General features: G+C 41.9%; 1 protein-coding gene across 1 annotated transcript; it reads right to left on the bottom strand.

Moving 5' to 3' along the window:
* Positions 1–6743: 6743 nt before the first annotated feature.
* On the bottom strand, positions 6744–15424 carry MSX2 (msh homeobox 2). Its single transcript, XM_001370651.4, has 2 exons — positions 14858–15424; positions 6744–8774 (listed from the first exon to the last, which is right to left on the bottom strand). The coding sequence occupies exons 1-2, from the start codon at positions 15237–15239 to the stop codon at positions 8350–8352; spliced, it is 807 nt and encodes a 268-aa protein (XP_001370688.1). The 5' UTR covers positions 15240–15424; the 3' UTR covers positions 6744–8349.
* Between the last annotated feature and the right edge of the window lie 7304 nt (positions 15425–22728).

Raw genomic sequence — 22728 nt, 5'->3', positions numbered from 1 at the left:
GAGAGAGAGTGTGTGTGTGTGTTTCTCCCTGCTCCGCTGTACAGCGATCTGAAGGCCTCTGGGCCAGGGAGCAGTTTCTCTATGTGCTGACTTTACAGAAGGATCAAAACAGCATGAAAGAAATCATAGAGAGAGGGAAAGAGAGAAAACGTCAGCAGGAGCCGGACTTCTAAAAACCCCTTCCGCCCCATAGGCTTCAATATTAAAAAACCCCCTAGGAGCCTCAGACACTGTATTAATTAGTGCAACCACCCATGAAAAGCTGGGTTCGGAGAGGCATTCTTTGCCCTGTGTGAAAAACCACCCCCAATAAACAATTGTTAAGTTGGCCTATTGCCGCTGGTAAATTGCACAGCATTAAAAAAATAATGCTTTTCATATTAGGCACTAATTAAAGGTTGGGACAGCTTTAAAACAAGAGAGGGAGGGGGGAAATCAAAGAAAATATAAAAATGTTCTTTCAAGAGTTATGGGAGGTTAATAAAGTATGTCTGTTATAGTGAGCTACTTTGCCCCTAGCTACAGCCAAACTGGAGCCACGGCAATTGGGTCTCAATAAGATAATGATATTCCTTTCTCTGCTATTAAAAGACTCCCAGTGCAAACTTAAAATGATTTATTTAATTTAGGAAATTATGAGGTGTAACTTCAAAGCCTGAGCCGTTAGTAATGGAAAACACCAGGTTGTTTAAAATTATAATAATAATTGTTTGGACGACTTGGGACATCAAAGTGTTTGCTTCAACAAATAAAAGCGAGCGCTAGGAGATAGAAGGAGCGAGCGAGCGAGCCGGGTCCGGCGGAGGTGGGATCCGGCTGGCTTTGTTCGCAGGCAGCTTAGCCGAGGCCGGGAATTTCGCAGGTCCTCCGCGCCCTGCTTTGATGCGCGGGCGTCCTGAAATTAACTTTATACCTTTTATTTTCATTTCCCCAACCCCCCCTTCCCCAGACTCAGAGGCAGGGAAAGAGGGAGGGTATGAGAGGAGAAAGGTGGAAGAATGGGGGAGGGAGAGATGGAGAAAAGAGGGATGGAGCAGGCGGAGAGAACCTGCTACTTCGGGTTTTGACTTGGGTGTAATGCTAGAGAAACTGACCATCCCAGGAAGTTAAAAACCAAGATTTCTAGAATGACAATGTTCAGATGAAAAGGGTCCACACAGCATGGAGTATTCGAACTTGGGGCGTAGAGAGCATCAAAACTGGAAGAAATCTTAGGAATATAGAGTTTTAAAATGGAAAGGCGTCTGAGAGAATATCTACTAATGTCTGCGAAAATTGAGGGTTGAGAAGGGACTTGCCTATGATTCTATCATTAGCAAGAGACCAATTCGAGAACTAAACCCCAGAACTTCTGACTCCAAGTCCAAAACTTTCCACACTGCACCCAGAAACTTTGGCCTTCCTATTAAGCTCCTGAGAAAACATTTGTACTCAAAAATAAGAATGGGGGTATTGACATGATTTCCTTCAAAAAAGTTGTCATCCTAACGATGTATTTTTTTAATGAAAATTTCATTCTTATTCCAAATCTAAACACGGTAAGAGAAAAAAAAAATCCCTATCTCCCCTCCCCCTTCAAAAAAGCTCAAGAAAAATGACAGGCTTTTTTACAAAGTAATGTCACAGAGGGTTTTAATTTCTTTCAGTGGGGTTCCATTTAAAGCTATGAATTCTGTCAGACTGTTAAGCCAGCAAGGAACATTGGAGACCAGATAGAATCTGAATTACTTGTTTTAATATGGGGAAACTGAGGCCCAACTTGACTATGGTCTCATCCTAAGTGGTGGAGCTGTAGTACAAACATTCATTTCTTCCATCTTGGGATGTCCAGGTCTATGCTTTTTCCAAGCTTTCTTCTAACTAACCACCCACATTTGGAGGCTCCAGGACCCTTGGGAGTTAAATGAGGAGAAACAAGGAGATAGGTTCAGAACTGGCTTGGACCTCAGCACAAAGAAATATCGTGGTTTGTGACAAGAAAAGTCTGCTCCCTTGATCTAATGGAAAAGGTGTTCTTAAAAGCGATATCTAGAATGGGATTTGCATATTATTGTGTTTTATGATTATGTATATGTATCACATCCCTGCTAGGTTGTAAAAGGTCAATTGTGGCAGAGATCCTGTTTTATCTAAACTTTCTGTCTCCACCAAAAAAAAAGAGCAAAGTAGACTTTAGTATATTTTCATTGGATTTGAATACATTAACCAAGAAATACAGAAACATGGGAGAGATGGTTGTAGGTTGGGGTTTGAAACTATCACAGAAAGCAGCAAAAGACAGAACTGAAGGTATGGAAAATTCCTGAGAGTGCCCATCTCCTAGTAGAGAATTCTGCTTTGGGTCTTGCCATTGCCTGATTTTTAGCAGGCTGTTGTAACTTTCAGTTTTTCTTATAAGAAGATATTGTTTTCAGTTTTCTAGAAAATGTACAATGGGGAGGAAGAGAAGGAAAGATGAGAATGATTTTGATATTTCCCTGCTAAAACAAATATAGGTAATTTATCCAAAGAAGGATAAATGTTGGTGGAGATTAATACTGAATGTTTAAAGTAGACCTGCAGGATTTGAAATAAGAAAGCTGGATGACTAAAGGCAAATCACTTCAGCCTTCTGCCTCAGTTTTCTCATTTGTAAAATAAGGATAGTAATGACTATTTTTTTAACATCAAAGAAAGATTTATTTTTAAAGTGGATTACTACTTATTTTGCAGAAAGTTTGGGTTGAAAACTATTTTAAAGGAGCTCCAGATCTCTGAACGATTATCATCCTATCTTCCCTATGTGGGCATCTAGATCTGTGTAGCATTTGAAAATGCACAGCTTTTGTCCATATTCCGCAAGGCTCCTGCCTTCTTTTTTAATAATGTAGACTGAGAATAAATCCAAACTCTGCCTGAGCTGGATACCTAGGCCAAGCTTTTAAAATGATAAACGTTCGCCATGAAGTCTGGCCAAGACTTGAGCAATTAATTTTGAGATGAAACCGAAAATGGATTAGGTGATTTGGGTGCAGGGAAGAGGGAGGGTAGGGCAGGGCATGGGAGGAAGGGCAGTCAGACAGGCAGGCAAGCAAAGGAGGCTGGGACAGGTTGAAGGCCTTTTGCTTCTCTATATCTGGGCCACCCCCAATCCACAATTCACTGTTCTGCAAAGCCTCAGCACTCACTGTGCCTCGGCACTGCTCTCAGGCACTGAGACAAATCCAAGCTGAATTTGTTCCTCAATCTCAACATCATCAAAATCCTAAACTGAAAGTTAGCCAGCCTAGGCTTCCTGACAGTCAGGCCTTCCTGACCTCTCTGCTGAGGTCAGGGGAGGGGGTGGCTCTGGCTATTGTGTGGAGCTTGCCCACCCCCAGAGCATGCGTTCTCTTCCTTTTTGTTAAATTCTCTCATCCTACAGAGCCCTTACATGGAATTGGATGATATCTTGGGGGTGGGGGATTCTGTTTATTCTCCCACATGCACATATACACTCCACCCCCCATGTTTACAGAAAGTTTCACAAACTGAATGACTGACTCAAGCCCTTTGCTCATAACTGCAAAAAGAGAAGAACCAGACATGGTTCTTTTCTGGAACCCCTTAAACAACCTGCCTCCTCAATACACAGGCTAGATTTGCCTCATTTAATGTGAGAGCTGAAAGGAACCTCAGAACTCAGAAGTCATCCAATCTAAGCCACTCATTTTACAGAGGTGAAAACTAGACCTCTCCTGCTCAGAATAGGAGTTTGCTTCTTGATTGATATGACTGAGTAAATCATTCCTTTTTCTTATCTGTGCCTCAGTTTCCTTCTGTATAACATGAAGACAATAATCCTGATGCCATCTGCCTCTCAGAGAAGTTGATTGGGGAAAGGCACTTGGTGTTCTACTGTCTTATAGAAATGAAAGGTATTGGCATAATTGTCATTTTATGAGCACGTATATAGTCATGACTCTCTGGTACCAACGTCTTCATCGATGCCCATAGTCAGATTCTTTTTACCACTGATGGAATTAGGGGACTGGAAGAGAAGGTTAGAGTGTCCTGCCTCAAAATAGCCTGCCCAGTCTGCCGCTCTCTCAATTACTGATGCTACTGACTGATTTTTCTAACAGAAAATCAAGTTGCTAATTTCTCCAAAACTCCAGTTTGTTAACCAGCCCCGCCCTAGGAGGGCGACAATCTCTGAATGGAAGAAAAGGAAAGTGATTTTCAAGAGAACCTTGAATGAGATAAACATTATTCCTTTCAGAATTCAGAGTCCCACCCTTAAAAGCTCAGTTTAGGCTCCCAATCTCAGGACAGACTGGACCTACGAAGGCTCAACCCATCCATTCATTTTACAGATGATGGAAATTGGTTCCCAGAGAAGGGAAGCAATATGCCCAATCTCATGTGGTGCCAGAGCCCAGCACAGAACCTAAAAGTCCAGTTGCAAAGCCCTGCTGGAAGAGCAAGTCACTCCACTGGAGTCCCGACTCGTCAAGAGCCCTGGAGCCCAGGATTTGACCGTCTAAATTACACCTAAGCCCAGCACCAACTGGGTTTTAATAGACTGCCCCGATTATAGGGGCTAGTCGGGGTAGGCTAGCGGCTGAGCCTCAGTTTAGGACGAAAACGAGGAAACCAGCCGCCTTTGTGACCACAGCACCCTCCAGGCCCCGGGGATTTCCGGGCAGTTTTGCAAGTAGAGCCGCATTAGTAAGAAAAGAGATAGGGAGCAATAATTAGAGACCCACCTTTGCAGAAGATTACGAAATGGGGAGGTGCGCGCGCGCGTGTGTCTGCATGTGTGTGCCCAGAGTGTGTTTTAAGTGCATCTCTAAAAGGTTTTAATGACAGTATTCCGGCTGTTCCGCGTTGTGATAAATTTATTCAGTTCTCAGGAGAGCCTAGGGGCATCGTGCATTAGGGTCCGTGATGAAGTCTTCTCTGAGTAAGGTCTGACACCTCCCTCTAATAAAATATAATACTCAATTAACTAGGGCTTCCCGAAAGGTTTTCATTTAAACAAGTTAATAATGGGCGCCAGGCGAACCCCATGCTAGAGCTCGCGGCTCAGGAAGTAACTTAGAGAGGCAGGGCTGAAAGCCCAGTATCCTCCGTGGGGAATGGGTACAGCAGAGAGGCAATCACAATAACAGCTCTCATTGCTGGGGTGCTTTACGGTTCACAAAGCGCTTTCTTTCCTCTCCTGAGTCCTGCGAAGTAGGTGGAGCAAATTGCGGTGGGCCCATTTTACAGTCTGCAAAACTGAGGTAGAGTGTAGGGAAGCAGTTTGCCCAACGACATAGCAACTAGTCTCAGAATAGGAATTTGAACCTGAGGTAATTTCATTCAAAATCGAGGTACTGGCAAAGAGAGATGGAAAATAGAAGGGATAGTGTAAGGGGAAAAGGTATTTATTTGCAGGGAAGGACAGAAAATACTGCCTCCTGAAAAAGCTGGGGCAGTAGGCAGTTGAAAAATCTCTATTTCCAAGGTCATAACTCTCCCTGTCTAAAGATACCCACTTGCCACTGATTAATGGGACAACTTCAGAAACACTTGAGTTACTTAGAACATCCTACCACTACCTTTATTTTCCCTTGATTTTCTCCCTCCCTTCCCTGTCTGTCTGTCTCTCTCTCAGAAAAAGATAAACAAATGTGAAAAGCTGAGCATATAAAGGAAAACTGGAGTACTTTGTGCCTTCCTAAAACAACTCTTGTGAACTATTACTGTAAAAAAAAAAAAAGGCCTATCCATCTGATTCGACTCTATATAGACTTACATGTGAATTGTAAACTTCTCTATGGACTGAGGAGTGAAGTCAGGGTATTTGAGGGAAGTACTCCACCAGATTTTATTGAATTACAGTAATGGAGATTGTGGAAAATCATATTCACAAAGGTCTTTTATTTGAGAGCTAATAAATCAGTATTGTGGAGAAAGGGGAATTTGTTGGGCTGGACCCCAGATGAAGTCTTTACTCCTCTTATTAATTCATATGACTCTGAGGGGAGTCTCTGGCTCTTATCTCCTGTTCTGGAAGATGAAGGGGGTTACACTAGATTTTTTTCTCTAAGGTCCCAAACAGTCCTAGATTCTAATTTCGTTTAGTTTTATCTTTCTTTGGGAAATCAAAAAATGGAAGGGGGGGGGGACCCAACTGCAGTTTTGTCCAATCCATTCAAAAGTAATTTTAATCCCAAGTGGCCCAGGTTCCCCTGCCGCAGCCCAAGAGAACTGAGATTTGAATGTTTTGAGATTTGGACTGCTTTCTTCCATTTGCCTGCAGTATTAAGGTCTTTTTAATCCCAACTGAAAAGTAAAACCCTCAGCCCCCTACCTGCCTTGAGAAAAAGATTCTCCAAAAACTTGTCAGATGCAGCAAACTGCTCCATAAGGCCACCACCCCACCACACCCATCATTAACTAATCTTTCACTAATGTCTTTATAGTATTGTAAAAACTCCTACACACCACCTTCCAGCTCTTTCACACCCGGTAATTCTGGATGCCCAGTGCAGAATTTAAAAAGAGCCATTAGGCCAATCCAGAGAGTTGCAACATTGGCTTTCCAGTTGTCCATTTCTGGCCCTTGCTCCCTGAATTACAGTGAAATTTTTAAAAACAACAAAGAAACCCAATAAAGTCATGTTTCCACTGCCTCCTCCCCATGACCTATCCAACTGAATGGATATGTGACGATGTTCTAACTCTCCGCCAGGAGAATAGAGACCTTTTAAAGAAATGTGAACTCTGACAAACCCGACAATAAAACAAGATTTTAATTTAATTCCAAATAAAAGAGATAAGAAATAGTAACTCTCCAATAAAATATATAAAATTGTACAAGCCATCCCTTTCAAAGGGACAGGAATATCCTAGGAGAGGGACCTGGGATGAGTGAACTGAAAGGGGTCAGGTTGACTGAGTTATTTTTCAGCAGAACCGAATTTTCTGGTGGGTTTCCCATATGCACACACCAAACCAAACAATGTCAATATGTTCTACCTTCTGATATGCCTTCTCTCTAGTAACTTTCCTATTAAGATCGGCACACAGATATACATACACAATAAAAATCATCTGATTCCTGTCTTTTTCCTCCCCTTTTAGGATCTATTAATGTTCAAGCATACTTAAATATACAGGAATTGGTTACAAGATATTTTAAAAACACAAATGTCTACAATTAAAGTTTGCTTGCTTGCTTGTTTTGTTTTAAATCACTTGTGCTTTGGTTAAGCCTTTCCCTAAAGATCACTTTACCAAAACCCTTTTTCTCCCTTCTTATACACTAAGACTTTCCAAATCCAGCCTCATCCAGTATTTAGTTATTTGAGGAGAAATTATAAAGTACCTGATTCCTACTTCAAAGCCCCAAATTTTCCTCATGACTTTCAATCTCTCGAAATCATGTGGACAGCACTTCTAATGTCCAATGGTTTGGGGGGGAGGGGAGAAGACAGGAGGACTTCATAGAAAAAAGCCATCACATGAGTTGGTTTTTTTTCCCTTTGTTTATGTAATGTGAGGAAATGATGAACATTTTGCCCTTTAAAAGAATCTATCCACATCTATTTTCTATCTATATTGTCTCAGAGGCAGCCAGGTATATTGGAAAATAGCACAGGACCCCAGCCTGGAAATCTGCTTCTAATCCTAACTCTGTCACTTACTAGCTAGCTATATGACCTTGGGCAAATCATTTCTCCTCTCTGAACCTCTAATGAGTATACTAATACTTTTACCACCTATCTCACAGGATTACTGTGACATGAGGAAAACACTTTGTAAATCATGAAGCACTTCAGAAATAAGAGCTATTATAAAAATATACTCTGCCATACTTTTCAAACCTTCCCAAATTATATCTGACAAGATGTCTTTTAGAAGTATCTTATCCTTTTAAAAAATCCCTTTCCCCCCCCCCCTCAAAAAATGCCCAAATTATCTTGTTGAAGACCTCCTTCAGGAAAATGATATATTGAATATATACATATTTATGCATATATGATTTTTCCTTTCAAAATACTTTAACTTTTCACATCTGTAGTATAAAAATGTATTATACTTTATTATATATATTTATATATAAAAAGCCTTGAGGATCAGTCTTTGTGAAAAAAAGAGGGGATGTCATCAGGTGACACTGACAAAAAGGGTTGGTGTCCCAGATTAAAGAACAAGAAGATATCTGCTTTGTTCTGTGAACACCTATGTGGTTGGCATGGTGCTCTTAAATATGCAGCAAAAGGGAAAAGTGATCCAGGACTGGTTTGGTACTGTACTCTTGGATGAGGAAAGAAAAAAAAATTAAACAAACATCCATCATGAAGTCTATTTAACTATTCCTTTGCTGGGAAATCTTCCTTAAGATAAATGATACATGCTATACCCAACAGGAGTAGCATAGAGTCCCACAGGTGGGATGGGGAGCACAGGTCTGTGAAAAGGATAAGATGTTCCATATAAGGAAGCCGCTTGGAGGGGAGAGTTGATGGGGAAAGGGAGGCTGAAGCCGGAGGGTAGCATAGGTTTGGCTGCCATTTTCAGCTTTTCCAGTTCTGCTTCCTGCAGTCTCTTGGCCTTGGCCCTGCGGTTCTGGAACCAGATTTTGACCTGTGTCTCTGTGAGGTTCAGGGAGCTGGAAAACTCAGCTCGTTCAGCGATGGAGAGGTACTGTTTCTGGCGGAATTTGCGTTCTAGGGCCAGAAGTTGGGAGGTGGTGAAGGGAGTCCTGGGCTTCCGATTTGTCTTGTGTTTCCGAAGGGTACAGGTTGTAGGACTCAAGTGTCCTATAAGAATAGAAAAGAGAAGATGTTAGGAAAGAAAATCATGCTCCTGTCTCAGTGTCTATGCCTGACCTCTAACTTCTTTTGAATTAGCTAAGTAGGAGTTTAGTTTCTGGGAAACAAGACTTCTGTGTGAATTGAAGAGTAGATTTGTGATGGACTATTATTACAGTTGTTATCATCCCAGATATATGCCCAGTTAATCATATCCTAAGGCATAACCAGATGCCATAAACAACTGCACGTTCCTTATTATTTTCTGTCTACAGATGATAAAAAACGTCTTTCCCAGATATTTCCACAGGACAGCTTTCTTGGCTTCCTTAAGGCAAATTATAAATTGGGCAAGGAAGGGTGGGGAATTAGCTCTCCCATAAATGTAAAATGTCCAGAAGTATCATGCTATCTCAGGATTAAGAACATATGACATCTTATTCATATCCTAGATATATTCTCTGGTTTAGTGCAAATGGGTCAATGCTGTCAAGGAATGGAGAAGAAAGAATTATGATGAAAATAAAGGTGTGTCGACAACATTTAGGATCCATGTTCAAAATGGAATCAATTATGAGGAAGTCATAAGACCGGGGCATCCCGGGTGATCCCATCAGCATTTGCCGTCTGTGCTTGTTTGCCAGGAAGCCACAGGGGAAGGGAAGGGGGAGGTGGGAGGAGAGATACTTGGCAATTAGTTTTCAGCATTTGGCTTTTATGAGGTATGCTAATTTTCAAATATGTAGCTGTAGCAGTTAAACCCAATACACATGCAGAGAATGTGGCATTTCTCGTTGAGTTGGTTTGGTCCTAGAAACAGTTTAAATTGCAGGCTAAAGGAACAGGGCAGCTTCAGTCTCGTCCTCGACTTCCAATAAGGGCTAGATGTGTTATAGCATGAGGAAGGGCCTGGTTTCTGGAAAACAGGTTAAGTGCTAGCAAGTCCCATCAAAGTTGATACAGCTTCAGGTATGACCTAGCAATGGATGGTATCTCTATCATCCAAAGACTGTCCTAGCTAAGTATGGCAGGGTTCACTCCAGAGGGCAAGCCATCTGGGATGGATGTTTTCAGTCATAGCCATTTAATGTGGTTTTCTCTTCATATCCACGGAGTAAGTAGGAAGGACCAGGGTAAGTTAAAGACTAAGCTGAAAACATGAACCATATTAACTATCACAGTTCAAATGGAAAGTCATTGAATTTTTAATGTCATCACTGCCAATGCTCCTTACAAGTATATGGATTATAAGCCATCCATGAAGTGATTAAAACACATACAGGTCCTTCACCTGATCATAAATTAGGAACTTGCTCTGGACTATATAATCTCACAAATGGGAGACAGATAAAGGGGAATAGAGTGGATTTTCAGTCAAAGACCAGCACTCAAATCCTTGCATGCTTTTTATTACCAGGATGCCCTCAGGCAAGCCATTTCACCTTCCCAGGTCTAAGTCTACTACTCTTCAGTTTATTCAATGAGAAAATGTGAGTATTGGATGAGATTTCTTTTCCCCAGCTCCAATCCTACCAGATTGAGACTATCTTCTGTGGATATATATTATTTATTTTCAAATCAAATTGCTCTTAGAGGACCCTTAGGACTCCATTCAAATGGAACAAAACAACAAAAATAAAAATCAAGCTACCAGTTTTTAAGTACATATCAAAAGAGCAGCCACAAAGCTATTAAGTACTCTTTCCCCCCCATACACCTTTTATTTTAAATTTGAAGACAAAAGGTGATTTGATTATACAAAACAAAACAAAACTGGGCTACTACCAAATAATACAATCAGGCTTCCACTTGTTACCAGGCTCAGGTGCCTAAAGCCATCCCTTGACTAATGATCTGTCCTCTCACTTTTACCAAAGCCTTATTTGAATTCATCAGCTTAAAAGTTCTGAAGTTGTTTATTTAAAAATTAAATGAATTCTTGCAATTCTGTGAGTTCTAGAAGCCCTCCTGGGGATCCCTAGGGGACTGTCCAGACAGAGGTTGGAATGTAGCAAAATATGCTTTTTTCCCCCTGCCTCTTACTAGGAAGGGCATTGAGGGTGTTCGAGGATTTCTACTGAAGAGAAGGATAGTGCTCAGAATGCTAACCTGGGAAAAGCAAGCTGTCCAGGGCAAAGTATTTGGATCATAAACTTCTTAGAGGTCATCTAATCAACAACAACCCCCAACACACACACACACACACACACACACACACACACACACACACACACACACACTGTACAGATGAGGAAACTGAGACCCCAAATGAAAGAATTTTTCTCAAAGGTGCATGTGAGTAGTTTAGTCATGATTCAACTGGTTTTCTAACTCTGTGTCCAGTCATCTTTCTACTATTCTACATTATCATGGTCCTCTCTCCTTCCCCCAGTCCTTATGACCCTTTAGAGTATTAAGTATAGGGGTCAGAGTGTCTTGGTGTCTAAATTGGATCACCTACACTGAACATGAAGCCAGTTCCACCAGTGTGTCCCCCTTTCCCATGTAAGGGCTCTGGCTTAGTTTTTCTCTGAAATGACTCCTATCCCTGTTGTTTTCCTTCTTTCTGAGCCTTGGGATGGAGAGACAGAATTCTGTGCTTCTACAGTTATACTTAGCCTGGGAAAGAACATACAATCATGGGACTAGAGGGGAAGATAACTTTGAGATCATCTTATTCAAAGTCAAAAAGGTAGTAAATAGCAGAAGCAGAATTTGGACCTATCTTAGGTCTCTGAATCTAGTTCTTTTTTTCTCCTACATGGCAACACAGGATGACTTTTTTCAATGCTTACATCTCAACTTTACTTTGAAGACCTCTGACTTGTGGCTATTGGCCCTGGCCCTCCTTGATCTTTGAAAACCCATGTTAACATCATGCAATAAGGAGAGACTGTAAGGGCAAAGTTGGGACACACAAGAGGAGCTGACTGATTTTAAGTTATGTTAAAAGTTTTGTTGTAGAAAAAAAAATATTGAACATTTTTGTGCATAGAGATTGTAGAGAGGAGAAATTTCCATAAAGTTTTAAGACCATTGGATTTAGACTCAGAGGATCTGGATACAAATCTCAGGACTTCTTATAATTTCTATGACCTTGGATAAATCATTCACATTCCTCAACCTCCATTTTCTTGTCTGTAAAATAAGGATGGAAGGGGATGATTTTGTAAAATCCATCTGACTCCAGATCTGTGACCTATGACTTCTTCCAATTTTTTAAATTCATAACCCTTTCTAACTCTTTTTTCCAGAGATGGAAAGTATGTGTTTCTGCCTGTTTATATGTCTGTTTGTGGAGGGGAGATGGTTCAAACAGTATGGAAAGAATGGAGGCGAAATGATATAGGAGGCAAAGGGAGTCTAGAAGTTGGAAAATAACGATTAACAAGGGAGAACAGTGGTGGAAATAAAAGGGGGAAAGAATTAAAGCTTTTTTCCAGTTCCATATGGGGTAACTGCAAGTCAGTTAATTGATCCAAGGTCACAAACACTTGAGAAACCAACCCAGCCAACAACCTCAACAGATAGGTGAGAAGGACCCTCTCACACAGCTCCCTCCAACTCAACAGTTTAATGTAGAAGTTCTTGTCATCCCACCAACCAGGGTGCAGGTGCAGGGACAAGGGAGAGCCAGGAGTGCGGCTGTCCCTTTCCTTTCTGGTTCTGCTTTTCCAAAGCAGACCCTTTTGTCATTCTTTTGTGTGAAGTTTGTCTCCAAAGTAGAGATGAAATAAAAGGCAAAGCTGAGCCAAAAATCACCCTAGGGACCCATGCATCTCTATCCCATTATAATAAGGGGATGTGCTCCAGCTCTTGAGAACTAGGAGATAGGCTGAAGGATATTAGGGCAAATCTTGCTAAGAACTTGTATTTTGAACTTTCCCTATAGATAAAGAGAGCAAGGAACAACACCTACATTTTAATATCTAAGGACAAGGAGGCTAAGTAACTATCACCAGGTCACCCTGCTTAGAAACCTTGCGTATTAATAATAAGGACTCACATTTGCAGTACACATTGTGATTAACATTGTGCTTTACTCACAGCAAGTGCTTGGTATATAGAAGTTGGGATTATTATCACCACATTTCAATGGAGAACAGCTATTATCTCCATTTTATAGAAGAGAAAACTGAAGCAAAAAAATTGCCCAGGGTCACACATCCTATGAGAAGTGAACCTTAAATCAAAGTGTTCAGACTCAAGTATAATGTTGCCTCCTATACAAATGCCCATTCCCCACCCCACTCCCAGGGTAACACCTAATATACCGGTTCTGTTTCTGGGTTCTCTGGGTCCTCTTCCCCAGTGACCTCCTGATTCCCAACTCTTACAACTCTCCAAAGCTTCTAGTTCCTTTCCCCACTTCACCCCCTACCAATACACAGAAGGACATAAGAATAATACTGAGGTGCTAGTGACCAATGTTGTCTGGGCTGCATAAAGATATTTTCGAGAGTAAAATTACTTAATCTGAGCTTTAAAAATATTTGTGGTTCCATTTTAAAGGGTGTCACCGAGCTTCTACGTGGAAATGGTTGAAAAGTCTGTCTGAACCACTACAAAGTTCTTGGCAATGAGATTGAAGCAGGCTGTCAATTAGGCAAATTTAAGCTAAGAATCTTTCTTCTTTTTTCCTTATCCTCTTAGAAACAGAGGTCTGGGTACTGGGAAGGTCATAGAAGTAAAGACATTCTTGCCCTAGATTAAACTATTTCGGGTGGTTGCTAAAAGAAAGGCAACGTGATTGTACAAAGAAGAGAGCATTAGATTTCTGGAGGTTGAAGACCTCAGTTCTAAACCTATGTCACTTCATAGCTGTTTGACCTTCTGTGATGTTCCCTCATAGAGCCCCCAATTTCTCCCTGTAAAAAAATGGGAGGGGGCAGCTGGGTAGCTCAGTGGATTGAGAGCCAGGCCTAGAGATGGGAGGTCCTAGGTTCAAATCTGGCCTCAGACACTTCCCAGCTGTGTGATCCTGGGCAAGTCACTTGACCCCCATTGCCTAGCCCTTACCACTCTTCTGCCTTCAATACACAGTATTGACTCCCAGACGGGAAGGTAGGGGTTTAAAAAAAATGGGGAAGGGGGGAGATAAAATGACCTTCTAATGTCCTTTCCAACTCTTAAAGATCTTCCGATTCGTTTGTAGTTTCGCTGTGCTAATAGCATTGAACTGAGCTCCTTAAGAGTTGGATTGTCAAATCAAACCCCGAGGAACTTGAAAGTATAGCAGGAAATTTTGAGGAAAGACTTCCTAGATCTCTCAGAGAACGTCAGATAACTTCTCCACAACCAGAAAAAAATATATATATATATTTTTTTTTTCGTGGGTTTTTAGAGTGGATGGGGGGAGGGGGATTTAGAAATCATCTGGCTTTTGTAACTCATTTTATGAGTAAAATTGAGTCTTGTTGAATAGATGGTATTGAAAGAAAACCGAGTCCTCCGAGGCCAGAGAGAAAGAAGTAACAGTTTCCCTTTTTCTGAGAATTAAGGTTTACAAAGGATATCTCATAACCCGATGGGGTAGATGGCGCAAGCCCTTTAATAGTGCAGCCAGGTTGTGTCGGATCCGGGATTGGAACCAGTCTCCCAGCCCCGTGCTCTTTCTACTCCCAATGTCCTCTCTCCAACCTCCCTTCTCACGTTCTCCAAAGCTCTGGACCCTGCTGGGTTTTATTAACATTCAGGCTTAGACTCCCAGCAGTAGAAGCTCGAGGGTATTTTGGCTCCAACCTCGCTTTACCCCAAGCCGTTCGGATCCTTCTCCAGCTCGGTACCCCCGGGATCCCTCAACTGTGCGGATGTTTGGTACGCTGTTAAACGCGCTAAATTGGCAATCGGGAGATACAAGTTCGAATCCCAACACGATCTCATCTACTGGGGTGGTTAGGCAAGGCAATCTCCACACCCGCCTCAGTTTCCTCATCTGTAAAGTGAAGCGAGCTGAGACTGAGCACCTCTTAAAAATCTAATTCCTAATTCTAATTTCTGGTTGTCAATGTTCTCATTTGTAAAATGACTAACTAGATCATCCCTTCCAACTCTATCTAACCCGTGGTCCTCCTCCCTTCGCACACACTTACTTGGTGGTGGGGAATATCTGCCAGCCTCCTGAATCCAGGACGTCCCGTCCTCCGAGTTCTCCGACTTGACCGAGGACGTCTCAAAGGTTTTTGTAAGCAGCCCGGGGCTGTGAGCTTCCCTGGCGCCGTGCCCCGGCAGCAGCATGGTCCTGGATGTGCCTTCGCTGCTCCCACCGCCGCCGCCGATGCCTCCACCTCCCCCGGACAGGGAAGACATCTCTTTAGGAGGCTTCTTGTCCGACATAAGCGCCTCCACACTGAAGGGTAGGCTAGACACTTTGACCCTGCGATCCTCCGAGCCCAAGTCCGCGACCTCCGCTGGTGGTGCCGCAGGACCCTCTTCGTCCGAGGAGAAAACCTCCTTCGCTTTGGAAGAAGCCATGTCTCCAAACACCCCAAGGTGGAACCCTCTCAACGGTGGGCCGCGCAGACAGCCTCGGTGCGCGCCGCAGCTGCCGCAGTTCGCTCGCTCCCTCTCTGCCCCACTGCAGCTCCGGATGCACCGACTCCACTTCCAACCCTGCAGCTGCTACTCAACTTTTTTGGGGGGGGGCGGGAGCTGGGGGAGAGTAAGGTTGTTGTCTTTTCCTCCTCTGGGAAGGTGAATAAAGTAGGCGCAGCCAATCCCAGGGGGCCATTGGCATGACGTAATGTTAGAGCTTTTCTGATTGGCTGATCAGAGTGGCTGTGGAATTTTTTTTTTTTGGTTTAAAATAAATTAGGAGTTAATTACAGGAGCAGCAAACTGAGCTGTTATTAGCGATCCCTCCAGGGCTATAATCACACCAACACTGAAAAGTCACTGGGATAATTAAGGCAGATTCTATAAAGAGGAAGCTCACAGAATCAATTTTTTTTCTTCTCTTTGACCCCACTTTAAAGAATACTCCTTACGCTTTCCAAATCTGCTCAGTTTTAGGATTTTAGAGCTGAAAGGTGTCGTTTATTGTAAATTCTTTGAACCTGAAGAGACTTTAGAATACGGAATGTTAGAGCTGGAAGGAACAGTAGAAATAGGTCATCTTAATCCAACTCTAATTTTACAGCTAGGGAAACTGAGTCTCAAAGGTGGAAAATATTTGCCTGACGTCAAATGAGCAGTAAGAATGATTGGGACCCAAGTAATTTAATTTCAAATCTAGTGCTCTTTCCAGTATAGCAAGCTCTTGTACTACGAAGTCATCTAAACTGATGCAGAGTTCACTGAATTCTAAGGTCCCTTTCAGCTCTAAGCTCAAGGAACTATTCAGTTCCATCTCACTTCCCCTTCTATTTATGCTGTTTAGAACATTGTTTTTTTGCCTGAAAGGGAGAGGAAATATAGGGATTGGGTAGAGTATTGAGGAACATGGTAAGAAGATTTGAATATTATCATCCATCGCTATTGACACACATTGGAGCCCTTTTAATATTCAAAACACTGTGTTAGATCCTAGGGATTTAAAAAAAAGCAGTCCTTGTTCTTAAAAAGTTTAACCGTCCAAATGGAGAGATAATATTTACACACAAGTCAGAATATGCAGGATATCCAATAAATGCTATATAGGAGCATATGGACAAATGCTGGAAGTTTGAGGATGCTTTCAGGAGTTTGCACTGAATCAAGTCTGAGGCTCCTGGGCAAGATAAAAGTATGATCTTCAGGGCAATTAGAAGAAATTCAATCAGAGATACCTACTGCCCCCACTTAAGTCTGACACTTAATGGTCTTGTTGCTTCAGTCTGTTAGACAAAAAGTCATCATTCCCAAGTCCATCTATTTCTTTCTATCTCTGACTCTTTTTTATCTTTGTCTTTCAATATCTAGTACTATCATTAACCTCCCTCCCCCTTCCTCAATAAAACAGAACACCAGGAGAGCATAATTGCCAAAAGAATGGGGTCCTATATGATGCATTTGGAGCCTTTATGTTTTTTATGAGAACATACTTATTTCAATTACAGGTTAGGAAAAAAACCAATATATTTTCCTGTTTCTGATAACTATTTTGTCCCATAATTATGTATGGGAAGACACTTTGATTACAGTTTCCTGAGAAAATGGAAATGGGATTTCTGACAGACTCTTGACTAGAACTGGATTGAAGGAAAGACAGAATTCTATCCTTATAGGCATTAGAGAAGGGAACTGTTCTCATTACACTATACACAGTATTACATATATATTGTACATACATATATAATCAATAGTGTCATGGAAAGTAGAGTGAAGCTGCAGACATAAAAAAAATAGTATCCAATTCTTGGTTCTGACATTGAGTTTCTACAAGTCACATTATTTCTTGTGGACTTATATGTAAAAATGGAATAATAATTCTCACACTGTTTACCAGTATTGTTTGAGGGAAAGCACCTTTTAAAACCTTGATGTGATAAAAATGTGGGGATTATTATTATAAGAAGGCTCTATCAACTATGCTGCTGCTTTCTCCCCAAATCCTGGCCAAAGGATTCTAGCATAATAGGCACTTTGAGGGAAATGAAAAATTTTCATTATTTTAATTCAGACAATGATTTCTTAGGTGCCTGTGTAGGCTTAAGATCCAATGGTTCTGGATGTTGTGCCCTGGCCAGCTTCCCCCTTCTCTATATTGTGTAGAGTGTTTGCCCTTTATTGTCTGAAAAATTTAGTCCTTTTGCAGTCCAAGGTTCCTATCTCAGTTGGCCCTCTCAAAGCTCTTAGACGTGTCTGAGAGAGTTTTTGTCTCCTGAAGACTGATTTAGGCCTTTTTACTGAAGTTGGGCCAGCAGGGACTCTGGGTTGCACTGACTTCTTTCCAAAATCCATCTCTTTTCTACCATCAGGAGGGCAATGGGCTGTTTAAACATCATTAGAAAGAAGTAATCAATACTATCCTCTCCTCCTCACTTGCTGTGACAAACCATAGTCTCTTTTTATAGATTTATCTCATGGAGAAAGATTTTAATTTTTTAACTTATAAAAAATATTAGGAAATGTCTAAATTCATAATTATTTGTAATGAATTTGATATGAATCAATGTCCTAGGAAAAGTCCAGATTGTAGATTAAATTATATAGGATAGATACTAAATTGGGAAGGAGAAATGTGAAAGGCAAAAAAATTTAAATAATTTTAAAAGCAATCTTGAAGTTCTCTTTTGTTGTATAACCAAATCTTATTCATATTTCATTTAAGGGGGAAGTAATTTTACCCCATAACTTCTGTATATTCACTTTTCTTGTGACTGTTACCCCAAATGAATTGTTAATATTAATCACTTTAAAACATTCTCTCATTAAAGTATTTTCTTATTACAGATTCCATTGTGAGATATTGATTCTCTCTATATTTTTTGATAGTTTCCAAACTACCAGGAATGGCCTCAGCTCAAATTCCTACTCTTGTATGAACATAAAAAATGAATTACTTTTGTGAATCTGAAACCAGTACAATGTGTATGTGCTTGTGTGAAGTACATCTTAGTGCTATAACAAATAGTGTGTGTATATACATATGCTGATGATTATTTAAATATGCATACACAGATAAACTGTGGCTGAAATATAGCTACCCTGTGTCTGGGCTGGGAATTTTCTGCTTTTGCTATTTACTACCTGTGTTTTCTTGGTCAAGTCACGCTGGGTTCTCAGTCTCTTCATCTGTAAAATTGAGGGGGATGTTATTCTTTGATTTCTTTCTTACACTCTAAATCCTATGATCCTACACATATATCATCTTTAGAAGTCCTAGTCGATTAACCTGTGTTCACAAAGGTCAGAATAAAGCAGGGGAAAAAGAGAACAGACTTCAGGATAGCTTTTCTCTGGGCCACAGGGGATTAATGCAGTGTGGTAAAGAGTACTGGCATTAACTTCAGAGCCACCTAAGGAATCATTGTGTGTATGAATTAAAATAACAACAAATTATTGTTACTTTCTAGCAAAGGCACTAGGTAGACCTTGTCTAGCCCATTGTTTAATTTTCTTTACCTACAAAATGGAGAGGTTATACTAGACTATTTCCCAGACCCTTCTCTCTCCTAAATCTATCAGTCTAGGATAAGTCCATCATTTTAAGGTTGAAGGAAATGAGGCCTAGAGTTTCTTGCCCATGGACACACAGTGTAAAAATTATTGGAGAGGGGGTAAGGTACCCTCCCATGGTCCCTTTCATACTATCCCAGGGGTAGTGTGACTCCAAGTCCAGACCTCTTTCCAATGCACTTTGCTGCTGTGGGAGTGGGCCTCAGATATTATCACCAGGCCCTATTCCTCCCTAAACTTGGATAAACCACTTTTCCTCTGTGACTTTCAGTCTTTCCATCCCTAAAAAGATGGGATCTGACTAGAACAGAGGTTCTTAACTATGGCCATCTACTGTGGGTTTTTTTAAAGTATTTTGGTAACCACATAACTATTCCTTTGTAATCCTAAGCATTTTAAATTACACATTAGAACAATATTCTGAGAAAGGATCCATAGGCTTTACCAGACTATCAAAAGGGTGCCCGAAAAAGGAAAGGTTAGGACTACATGATCTATAAAGTTTCTTTGGGTTCTAAATCTGCTTTATCCTTTGACTAGATCTGTGTTCCCCTCAATTTTCCACAAATTCTCTCTCTTTCCCTTGTACATCCTATTCTCCCGGGGCAGGGAACCCAAAAGTTGGGAAGCTCATCCAGTTCCCTGGAAGTGCTGGGAATAGGAAGCGGCTGAGGAGGGAGGGAGAGGAGGATAGAGGCGGGGAGAGGGGAAGCCAGGAGGGGAGCTTGGAGGGACTTTGCAGACGAGCTGAGGCAGTTTGCCGGCGCCAGGAGCGGGAAGATGAAAGGGAAGCTCCTGGGGGAAGGGGCTGTGCTGTTTGACCGGCTCCAGCAGCCGCGGCGGGGCAGTCCCAGCAGCCCCGCCCCCACCCCTTCCCCAGGGCAAGAGCTGCCCCATACCCACGCCGGGTCCTTCATCTTTGCTGCTACCGCAGTAAAGCCGAGGGGTGGAAAACGGCGACGGCCGCGGAGGCGGCTGCACCAGGAGCTTCGTAATTGCAATAGACATTGTTATCTACCCTTTTAATGACCATTACACCTATATTCATAACAATAACTATAATAGGCTTGTTATTAACAATACTTAATATGATTTATGTGACTGCCTCTGGACCTATCTCCCTAAATTACACTCCCAGTGTTCCTTGGTTAAAAACTCCACTTCTATAGCTCTTTTTAAAAGTGCAAAGCGCTTTCCTTTCTACAAGCCTTTGAAGAAAGTAGTGCAATATCTCGAAAGGAAAGTGACTTCCCCAGAGTTAATTTGAAAGTGCTAGGCTCTCATTTGAACCTAGGTTGGTCAACTTTTAGTTGATTGCTTTCCGGTAGTTGCCAGAGCCTAGCAAAGAAACAGAGGCGTACCCTTCCATGGTCCCTTTCATACTATCCCAGGGGTGAAAGCATATTGAGGGATTCGGAGAGGAAAGCTGCTCGGGTGAAGAAGGGTCCCTGGAGTCAGGTGTCTGAAGCCAATCCAAAATCCTGGATTCAAATTCCGACCTATGTCTTTTTCTTTAAAACGAGAGGACTGGACTAAAAACTTCAAAGTTCCCCCTCAACTTTAGGTTTCTTGATTCTCCATTTATCTCTAAGTTACAGATGAGAAAACAAATCTCAGAAAGGAGAATTGACTTACCCCAGATCGGGATTCGAATCCCGACGGTAGGTTTGACCCAGACATTTATTGGACTGAGATGATCTCTCTGGGAGGTTGTCAGTAAAAACAAAGTGGGAATTTTGCGGAGGCCACTAGCAGTGCTTTTTCCACAACTCCAAACTTCCTGGGATTGTCGGCTCTTCCCCAGCTATTGGGAACGCTCCCCTGACCCCACCTCCCACCCGAGGTTTCCCTCAGGCTTCTTCAAGGGGTAGAGGTTGGCACCGAAGCCCTAGGACCCTCATTCTGCCTGAAGAGTATACTCCTCCCCCTCCTCCTCACCCTCCTCCCTTCCTCTCAGAATTCAACAGCTCAGAGCCAGTCTTCCAGGCTCTCCACTATTCTGGGCACGTTGTGGGATGAAAGAACTCAGCCTCGGTTTACATACGAGAGAGACTATGAGCCTGGAGGCCCCATCTTTTCATATATATTCCGGGTAGGGGGAAATGCAGGACGGTGTCTGGGAGAAGTAGGCTTTGATGATCCTGGAGAGCCCTTCCATCTCTAATTTGTAATACAAGGGCCAGTCCCTACCTTAGGAAAAGGAAAGAAGCCCAGGGCAGCAATGGGGATCTAAAAGGTGGTAGGTTTGGACTGATTCAGGCACTGAATAGAAGTAGTAGAAGGAGTGAGGAAAGGCAACCCCAGACTGGTCCAAAAAAAACCAGATTAGGGTGTGAGCTTTAGGCCATTAAATCACATTCCTGGAGCAGAAAAGGTTGGGTTTGATCAGGGACATGCTTTATGAATGGAAGAGAAGTAGTTATGTCCTTTATTTTTAGAGAGAAAACTCACGACCTCAACTGGTGCCATGACCTACTCTAAAGGAAACCCAGATAGGAATCCTCAAAACTGCTAGGTTTTTTGGCTTCAAATTAAATTCTTTTATACTGGATTTCCTTTGGACACCTGGCCTCACCATCCCCTCTCTAATACTCTCTGGGTGACCTTGAGCAAATCACTTCCATTCCTTTAGCCTCAGTTTTCTTCTTTGTAAAATACAGCTTATGCTCCTTGCCCCATCTACCACACCAGGAAATTGAGAAGAAAATGTTTTGTAAATTTCAAATAGCTACAGAAATTAAAAGGCTTCTCTCAGCCTGGAGCTGGGAAGCATCAAGTTCTCAGGATTCAGTGGTTTAACTTTGCCCTAGTCTCCTCCCTTGGCCAGAGGGGCAGGTTCCACAACTACCTACTCCTTCTCTTCCATCTCCATTCCTTCTCCCCTTCGCCCAAAACTGCCCCTAACTGGTATCAAGAAGATCCTCCCCCCCCCTTTTATACCCAGTGGGTTTTAAGTAAATTAAAACATCAAACTGAAGGCCATGGGATGAACTAGAAAGAAAAATTAATCTGTCTATTAACAGAAGAATTGATTTATGAGGATGATTGTGGAAAAGCACAAAGTGAGAACCAAGAGTTTGGGGCTTGTCTCCAGTATCCAAAACTGCCACAAGTGTCCTCTTTAGACTGGGAATGCTGCAGTTGGACTGATGGAATAATCTAAGGCTGAGGACCCTTCAAGTATCTACTGAATCAGCTAGTTTTGGCCCCTGATGCTCTATCATCCTTCTGGAAGCTTTTTTCAGCTTTGAAGAAAGTAAGTGAAGGACAGGTTCCCTTCTCCAACTCACACCTCACAGACAGTATCATTTTGTTTGAGCCTCTCCTGGGCACTTCTAATAATAATTCCCATTTTTAGAAGGCTTTCAGGTTTACAAAATGCTCTACGAGAGGTAGAACAGCTATGATTATCTTCATTTTAAAGATCAGAAAACTGAACCTCAGAGGTCTTAAGTAATTTAGGTTCACAGCATGTGAGAGTTGAAATGGACTTGAGAGAGCATCTAGTCAAAGGGTTCTTAGCCTTTGTGCATTTGAACCTTTTGATAGTCTGGTGAAGCTCAATAATATTTTGGTTTGTTGTCCACATTCATACAGGAAGGGAATGCTAACTTTCAGTTAGAGGCTAATGAAAATAAAGATATATATTTTTCCCCCATCCAGCTTCACAGATCCCCTGAAATCTCTCCTCTAGATAATCTGTGGACCCCTGGTTAAGAACCACTGATCAGGTCCAACTTTCTCATTTTGCAAAAGAGAAGAGTGAGGCCAAGAAGGGGTTAAGAGACTTAACCAAAGAGTCATAGCAGACATTTTGAAGCCAGATCTCTTCACTTCAAGTTTGGCTTTCTGTCCAAACACTGCT

This window comes from Monodelphis domestica, chromosome 1, assembly GCF_027887165.1.
Source record: "Monodelphis domestica isolate mMonDom1 chromosome 1, mMonDom1.pri, whole genome shotgun sequence".
Lineage (NCBI taxonomy): Eukaryota > Metazoa > Chordata > Mammalia > Didelphimorphia > Didelphidae > Monodelphis > Monodelphis domestica.
The sequence above is the reverse complement of the archived record's forward strand: the minus strand, read 5'-3'. Positions and strand labels throughout refer to the sequence as shown.

Bases quoted from the DNA above. Each gene is read 5' to 3' on its own strand.
- MSX2 (XM_001370651.4), bottom strand. From the start codon at position 15,239: ATGGCTTCTTCCAAAGCGAAGGAGGTTTTCTCCTCGGACGAAGAGGGT. The intron at 8,775-14,857 runs GTAAGTGTGTGC...CTATTCTTATAG, and splicing joins CAGATATTCCCCACCACCAA to GACACTTGAGTCCTACAACC.